This window comes from Cystoisospora suis (assembly GCF_002600585.1).
Source record: "Cystoisospora suis strain Wien I chromosome Unknown contig_7936, whole genome shotgun sequence".
Taxonomy (NCBI): Eukaryota; Apicomplexa; class Conoidasida; order Eucoccidiorida; family Sarcocystidae; genus Cystoisospora; species Cystoisospora suis.
Genome location: NW_027160721.1, coordinates 415 through 9,248, shown reverse-complemented (window position 1 = coordinate 9,248; position 8,834 = coordinate 415). Strand labels below are relative to the sequence as shown.

Genomic DNA, 8,834 nt, shown 5'->3' with positions numbered 1-8,834 from the left:
CCCCCCTCCTGGTCCTCCTGCAGGGGATTTGAACTTGAGAGCTACCTCCATGCCCGAGTCATTGCAGTCATCTAGGGGCTTGACTCTGGAGAAGGTCTCTCCTTGATCTTTATCGGTCTTTTCTAGGAGGAAATTCTTCATGAAGAGCCCTCGGCTAACTAGAGTCTGATCACGTTGTTCCGAAGCTTCTCTTGCATACTTCCAGCGTATGGCTCTTAAGTAACCTTGGACCATCTGGGGTGTCGCGAAATCGCCTCGAGTTATCTTAAAGAAAAATAGCTCGAAGGCGTCTCTCACGAACGGAATGGAATAATGAGGGTGCACGTGCGATAGAACCTCCAAGGCGAAGTGATACCGCTTCTTGGCGTATGCCCATCGACGTGCGAAGGATTGGGATAAGGTCAACCAAAAGACACGAGGAGATGTCTGCTGCTTCTTTCCTGGATCGATACTTGTCCCTGGATCTTGAAGTATATTCATAGAGGGAGATTCGCTCTTCCTTATTCTCACGTGTCGAGTTTTCTTCCTCTTCCTTTCGGACAATTGTCTGACTATCTGGTAGGCGGCGGGCCGTCTCCGATCAGATGAGGAGGGAGAGAGGGACGTCCACCATGTCTTCTCGAGGGTTTCGTAGACACGATCAAACAGGGCTGGAAGAAGAACAAAGGGAAGAAAAGATGCAGAAGAGAATGGCAAAAAGCATGCGTCAGAAGAAGAGACGGGATGGAGAATGATGGTAAGTGAGAAGTCATGTATAGAAAGTGAGAGATGCAAGAGGTAGAGGGAGAAAGACATTGTTGATATACGACTTAACTAGATCATACAGAGGGGGAGAGAGAGAGAGCGAAGATCAAGAGAAGAGTCAGAGATAGACATAAACTAAGGTCTATATACCTATACGCATACATATATATATATATATATAGATAGATATATAGATAGATAGATCTGTTCCCCCCTGCTCCTGACTTGTCCGATAGAAACGTCTACTTACAAGTCCTCCCAATCACACACATACAAAGGGCATCAAAACGCTCCATATAAAATATATATACATCTATATATATATATGTATATATGTATACAGGCAAGGATGGTCTATGTGTGCTTAGTATGCCCACCATCTATGTTTATATATCATCTATCTCCAATCTGTCTATACACCGCCTCCATGTATGATTTCATTCTATCTATCTTTAATCTATCTATCAGTGTTCTTCTCGTTCTCTCTTCGTGTAGTAGGTCAACCTACCTTGATCTACAGTATCAAGTATCAGGCGCAGATCTTTTGGATGAGCGCTATGTAAGGCATGTATAAAGGAGGCTCTTTGTATAGTAAGCTGCTCCGCATAGAGAAGCTCCTGGAACTCGAGCCATTCATCATCCGAACATCTTGCTTTGAGCTCCTCCATACATTTCTGTAATTCGCCCTTCTCTTCTTCTTCTTTCTTCTCCTTCTCTCTTCTATTCCCTTTTGTTCTTCTTTCTCCATGCTCATCTTCTTTTCCCTTTGACTCCTTGCTAGATGAGAGATCGTCTGCAGAGGTAGAGCTCCCTTCACTGGGGGCGCCTGTCTCCACCGGTTTATCAGATGTGTCTCCATGGACCTTTATCTGGCTCATCGTAGCAAGAAGACGAGAGAGCTGAGAAGAAGAAGTAGTAGTAGATGAACGCATCCCTCGATTCTTCTCTCCTTCTTCTTCTTCTTGTCTGGAGATGAGATAGTTCTTCTTCTTCTGCTTGTTTGGTATCTCCATTGTTTTCGTTGTGATGGATCGTCGACACACATCACGAGCAGAGTTCATACACATCCATGAGGCGACCTGAGAGATCTTCTGCTTCTTCACTTCTCTTCGCATGCTTATCGCTGCTAAGAGAAGCTCACGAAATAGGGAGAAGAGAAAGGGATTGTTTACTTCACTCCCTCTTCTATCATCCAGCTGAAAGGATGAGCCATCGTCATCAAAATCATCATGACTCCGCCCCTTTCTCCTTTCATCTTTCTTGTCTAATTGTCTTCTTCTTCTTCTTCTCTCTTCTTCTTCTCCTCTTCCCCTCCCCGTTCTTTCTTGACGTATGCCTCCAGATGTGGCTTTGTCTATCGCGTCTCGGACAATTCTTTCGAAGTCTTCTAGAAACAGATCTTTCTTCTTCTTCTTCTTGATACTTCCTCTTGTCTCTTGTCGGATCTTCTCTTTCATCATCATCTTCTTCTTCTTGTTCTTTTCCCGCCAATTTCGCTCTTTCTCGCTTTTGTCTACTCGAGGCGCAGGAGAAGACCCTTTTTCTTGATCTTTCTCTTCACTCGCCTTCTCTTCTTCCTGTTGCTGTCCTTGTCGTTCGACATAGAGATTGGAGAGCAGAAATTTCACATCTTTGATGAGTTCGCGCGTTCTTCTCTTCGACGGGGCGGCTAAGGAGTAAAACAGATCAAATGTGTCGAGAAAGATAGGAAGAATCCCGTAGCCTAAGGCATAAGGAATCACCGATTCTTGAGACAAAGAAGGAAGAGGAAGAAACGAACCAGGGAGAAGAGAAGTTGATACAGAAGACGGATCAGGTGTATGTACACCCGGAGAGTTCGAAAGGAGAAGATGTTCTCCTTGTGAGGGGCTTTTCATTTCTTTCTCAGAAGTCTCTTTGAGATCTTCTTTCAATTCCGTAGAATTCGCGGAATCAAGAGAAGATCTTGAAGAGCTTATTCTCTCTTCATTCTCTGCTTTTTCTTCTCTTCCATCCCTTTGTCTATTGTCCTTAGCCCCTAGTGTGGGTGAAGTCTCCTTACTCCCATGGCTCTTATTGCTCCTATGAAGAAGACTATCACCAACAGAGAGCGGGGGTATGTGAACGCTATCTGTCAAAAGCAATTCTCTCTTCTCGTCGCTCTCTTCCTCGAGCATGGGTATCTCCTTCTCCTTCTTAACCTTGTCATAAGAACCTGTCTCAGCCAAACTTGATCTCGTCTCTTCTTCTTCTTCTCCTTCTTTCTCCTCCACTCGCTGATCTTCTTCTTCTTCTATCGTATCATGTTGAGAGAGCTTCTGTTGTCTCTTGTGTGTGATGAGTCGATCTGGAGAAGAAGAAGAAGAGTTGAGAGGTTGTCCTTCTCCTGCAGGAAAGATCATATCCTTCTCTTCTTCCTTCTTCTTCTTCTCCTCCTCTTTTCTCTGTCGTTTCTCTTCTTGCTGAGAGAGAGCTTCATTCTGAAGAGAAGAGAGAAGATTCTCTTCATCTGAAGAGGAAGATGCGGGTGGAGACAAAGGCACAACAGTCTGCTGTATAGAAGGCCCTACCGAATCCTTAAGATTCTCTTCCTCCTCCCTCCTCTGGAAAGAACTACTTCTCCCCGACCTCTCGCCAGGAGGAGACAAGAGTCCTTTTGTCTCTTCTTTAGAAGCTGCAGGAGAGACAACAGGAGGAGGAGAAGAGGCTGCAGATGTAGTTGAAGAAGAAGAAGTAGGGAGAACTGACTGGAGTTCGAATTCAGTTTGCTCTTGTTCTTCTCGAAGATCCGCAACATCGAGATATCGATCTTTACGGAATTTCATCCATTCCGGCAGGTTGACTGGTAGCACAAACTCAGAGAAGGGCTCTACAAATATTCACACAAGGAACAAAACAAGGAAGTTTCTCATGACCATGAAGAAGAAGAAAGAGATCTTGAGAAAGAAGGAAAGAAAGATAGAAAGACACGAGCAGACAGAGAGACAGAGAGAGAGAGGAAGAAGCGACGGGGTGTGGGTTAGAGGAAACAGATCTAAACAACATAGACAAGAGAAGCAGGGGTCGCTACCTTTCACTCGATATATAGAGATAGATTGATAGATATAGGATATCTTAAACTACCTCTCCTACTGTATTACATCTTATGTCTGTTGTGTACATTAGAATACATCTATCTATCTATCTATAGTTCTGTGGAGACTGTATAAGTGATACAAGTGATAGAGACGATGATGCCCAGAGTTAACGAAGGAGAAAGGTGAAAGAAAAAGCAAATGAAAGAAGACAGCGGGAAGTGCAGCTAGTAGAGGTATATGAAGAAGAATGAAGAAGAGGTCGTTGCGCCTTCCTGTTGGTCTATTTCTAAAGTTCTCTCTAAAGCTCTCAACATACACCATCAAGCTAAAGACACATATATACTTGCACATGTATATATATATATATATACGTACATACATACATGTTCATACACACATACATGCATCTCACGCCTCATTCCAAGGGTCGGGCGATTGCTAAACACATACATACCCAAAGATGCATATATATATATAGAGAGAGAGGGATGTCTTTTAAGAATTTACTAGATCAAAGTCATCACCATTGGCCCTCTCTAAGAAGGTCTGTACGCCTGTGGTCTTATGAAGAGAGATAGATAGATCGAGAGATAGAGAGGTAGACAGATAGATAGAGAGATTAAAGATAGATAGATAGGTAGAAAGAGAGAAATGGAGAGAGAGCTAGATAAATAAATAGAGAGGAAGAGCTTACGCGCAAGATGACATGTGACAGCTTGGGGCAGGTTCATGAGATTTGGATGATGACTGTGCATGCGGTCGTCTTTGAATTCGGTGTGAAGCCCGAGAACCTCTAGGCCTGTCATAAGAGGCATCTCCATTAGCATCTTCCATTGTAAAGACTTCTCTTCATCTCCATTGTCATGACCTTTCTTGTTCTTCTTCTTCTCCTCCTCTGCATCTTCTCTTTCTTTCATTCTTCTTCTTCTACTCCCTCCTCCTGCGAAGATCGACACTCTCCTTTTCGTTGTCTTCTTGCCTCCCTCATCATCCCCGTCTTTCTTAGGAGGCAGATAGAAAATTTTATTTCGATGCAGCCACGAATCTCTTCTAAATAGATCCAATCGACTTCTCAACGATGGAAGAGTTATCGATCTTCTCCCCCTACCATCGACGCTTGTCTCATCTTCCGATCTCTCCGAAGGATAAAGAGAAGAAGAAGAGGCAGCTGTTGAGGCATCAGGGTCTTCATTCTTGTCTCGAGAGAGGTCGTTTCTATCTTTTGAGAATCCATGAAGAACCTCCTCCTCTCCCCTGTCACGCACCCTCGGCATCTCCTTCTCTTTCTTTGTTGTGATCTTCGGGCCATTCCGATCCTTTGCTTCTCCTTCTCCTCCTTCTCCTGCTTCTTCTTTGTCTTGTGAGAGACCATCCATCCAAGCATGCTTCTCCGTTAAAGAGAAGAAAGAAACGGGAGGAGAAGGAGAAGAACTTTTAGGGAGTTTCTCACTCCAGATAATTTTATCTGAAGTGAGAGCTCCGAGCTTACGTAGAAGAAAGTCGCGGAATTCTCCTGGTAATGAAGGCTTTCGATGAGGTGTAGAGACACCTTGGGCTTCTTCACTACGAAGTCCCCCTTTAAGAGATTCGAAAGAAGACTTCTTCTCTTGATCAGTTTCTTCAGCTTGACTTGCCGCAGTCTGAGAAGCAAAGGTCTTCGGAACATAGCCTTTACACTCGAGAGTAATCGTTAGCGGGGAGTTGGGAGATCTCGTCAAATTCTTCTCTGCATGCGTTGTAGAGAGATGACGAGGACGAGGGTCTCGGTCATCTAGACCTTCTTCGTCTTCCTCTAGTGCATCTGCGAAAAGAGAAGAGAGAAGGAGAGATTCACAGAGGGAGACGGGGATAAGAGGAGAAGAAGAAAGAGAGAGAAGACGTCGCTTCGAGTATGGAAGGAAGGAGCGTTTCTTTGGTCTATCGAGAACATATGAGAGGAATGGAGAGAGAAGTGTCCTTTGTAGAAGAGAGCGAAGCGTTGTCTCAGCTACATCTTTTTCTATTCACCGATTCTATACATGGATATGCATAGAAGACATACTCGTACAGATATACATACATTCTTCATACATATGTAGGTATGTATAGATATAGATCCCTTTATTTGCATCTCCTCTTGAAGCATGACAGCTATAGGAAACAGAGAGGTTTACGTCATATGATGCGGAATGAAGAAAGAAAGAAATAAAGAGACAGGGAGACTCCCTCTCTTCTTCCCTCTTCTCTATTGACCTCTACGTATGATCTTGTCTCTCTTCATACACAGCATCGCCAGGCAGTTGTTCTTTACTATCTCTACAGATGATATACATACACACATAGAGAAATAGATAGAGACATGTTTCAAGATGGATGAATAGACAAAGGAAGGTAAGCAAATTCCATCCACACGCAGCCCCGCAGGAGAGCCAATGGGCCTCCGGGAAATCCATGCCACAGTCGCATGCCTCGTAACAGTCGACAAGCAAAACAGGAAAAGAAAACATACATGCAGACCTATTACAGACGTATACACATACCTATACATACCTATATCTATCTTAATCTATCTTTAATCTGTCTGTCGAGACAGCCATACCTCTTTTCGTGACTCCCCAGTCATGATGTGAAGAGTAGAGTCGATGCCTTTCGGCAGTTAAATTCTTGTGTAGAGGGCCATTCTTCACAAGCCTTTCGTCATTCCTCGTCTTTTCTTTGGAGAACTCTTCTTCGAGTTTCTTCAAACTCTCGACGTCAGAGAAAGCCGAGTGTATCGCATAGAGAGATTCTAGATCGATCACTTCCATCTGCAAAGTTGTGATATAGTCAAAATCTGTCTTCGCTTCGTTCGCTGGACGAAGCTTAAGATGTGCATATCGATAGAAAGACCGAGAGGTATTCTCAGGGATGTCTCGCTTCGTCAGCGTTAATTCGGCTAATAGACGAATGTACCCAGCCACCTGTCGCAAGGTACGAAAGGAATTCTCGCGTTCAAGGCCTGTAGAGGGCCGCTTCATAGAATCTAACTTCTCATTCAATCTCTGAAGAGCTTCTAAAGGCAAAGAAAAAGAAGGAAAAGAAGAAAGAAAAAGAAAGAAAGGAAAGTTACACATATGGACAAGACGGTGTAAAAAGTGCCTCAGATGTCTCTTTAATACACGCAGTCTCTCTCATACTATGATAGATCCATTGATACATTCTGTATGTGTGTAGGTAGGCGCTTGCCTATGTATTCATAGACATCTGAATATATGAATCGACACTATTGTATATGAAAGCAGAGAGTACCTATCTATCTTGGTTCCTTTCTCTCTATGTCTTTCTCACACCTGTGTACGGCCAAGTATATGCATCTATATATACAGAGAGAGAGAGACAGGGATGATAGACTTTGACCAAGTATTTCTATCACGGTGACTATTACTAGTGAGTGTGTGTGTATATACACCCGAGACATTCGAATACCTCGTTGTTCTTTATTATTGCTCTATTGCTGCAGTCACTCAAGAAAGAAAGAAAGAAAACACCATACACGCTTCAGAAAAAAGGAAAAGTCTATACACATATATATATATATATATGTGCGTCAGTATAGAGTAGAGACATTTTCAGTCATATCTCCGTCACGAGAGAAGAACATGTCTACAAGAGATCCGCGCTGTCTCTCTCTCGTGAGCTCTTTCTTTACGTGGCTCTATCATCCTCTCGTCTATCTCTATAGATACATACCTATAGACATGGTATTCTATATACATGGAGATTTTATGATCCCCGTACATACATGCATATACATATAGATATATACATATACTATCTTGTCCAGCCTCTTTCTTCTTTATTCTCTCTCTCTCTCTCTCCAAATAAATAGATAGATAGATAGTTACACCTCGGCAGAAAGAAGACGAAGAAAGATGGACCGGTTCCTTCTTTCTTTCTTTCTCATATTTTCTTTCTTTTTTCTTTCTGTCCTTACTTTTGTGTCTTTCTGAGGGTACTTGGACGGCTTTGAGTTGCATCACAAGGGATCGGCCTTTGGCTGGATCGAGGAGGTAAGGCGTCACTTGGGTCTTGAGAAGAGTATGAAAAGTGCAGAACTTATATAACTGAAGAGGAGACATTAAAACTGTCCTCGGGAAAGTTGAAGGGTCCGGGAAGGTCTCTGTATAAGCCACCAGCATTACCTGGATAAGCCGATCTCCCCGCATAATATTCAACAGCCTGATACCACACATCAATCAGAATAGCAATAGTCTCCATAGTACTAGTAATAGTAGTAGTAAGTAAAGACACTTCCTCTTCTCCCCTCTCACTATGATGTCTATCATTGGCCTCCTCCCCATCATTCTCATTCAACAGACATACACAGAGCAACACAAAGAGATCCATTGCTATCCATCTCTCTGTAATATATCTATATCAAGCTATCTATATGATACAGAAGTTAAATCGTATAGAGATGATAGAGGAGTCCTATTGCAATACCTCTTTCTACTACTCTTCGTATTGTCTGTCTTTTGTGTGGTGGGTGTGTTGTGTGGGTTCGATACCTCTTTCCGAAGAATTCCTTTGAAAGCTCCGAGCGAAATTTTTGATGAGCGCGCCGATACTTCGATTTAACATGTCTATACACTCTTCGAAAGAATCTCTTTATCCGGCGTAGATTTCTTCTCTTTCGTCTTCTTATCTTTGACTCTCCTTCTCTTTGTGAGGAGGAGGAGGAATAGAGAGAATCTTCATCTTCACCTTCTTCTTCCCCAGAGAGCACATTCATAAAGCTCTTCCATGATCGACGGCTTTTCTTTCCTTTCAGTCTCCGGAGCTCCAAGATAATTCGGTTGATGTATTGCAACACCTTCTCACTATGGCGACGAAGATCTTCTTCTGCTGAGTCCTCCTACACAGTACACCCACAGAGACAGAGACAGGCAGACAGAGAGAGAGACACACACACACATATATAGAGAGATATAGCAGTGGGAGGAGTAGGTGCTGAGCCCGGGTGATAGAGAGAGATAGACTGGAGAGAGTCAGCTAGCTAGCTAGCTATATATATGG

The 8,834-nt window shown here is 43.2% G+C and overlaps 1 protein-coding gene across 1 annotated transcript; it reads right to left on the bottom strand.

The window, feature by feature from the left end:
- Positions 1–15: 15 nt before the first annotated feature.
- On the bottom strand, positions 16–8,673 carry CSUI_010659 (uncharacterized protein; the record flags this gene model as incomplete). The annotated part of the gene is made up of 6 exons (XM_068070761.1): positions 8,327–8,673; positions 7,753–7,997; positions 6,379–6,831; positions 4,495–5,601; positions 1,253–3,592; positions 16–650 (listed from the first exon to the last, which is right to left on the bottom strand). Coding segments are annotated over exons 1-6 (5,004 nt in total), but the record flags the coding sequence as incomplete, so codon positions are not given.
- Positions 8,674–8,834: the final 161 nt, after the last annotated feature.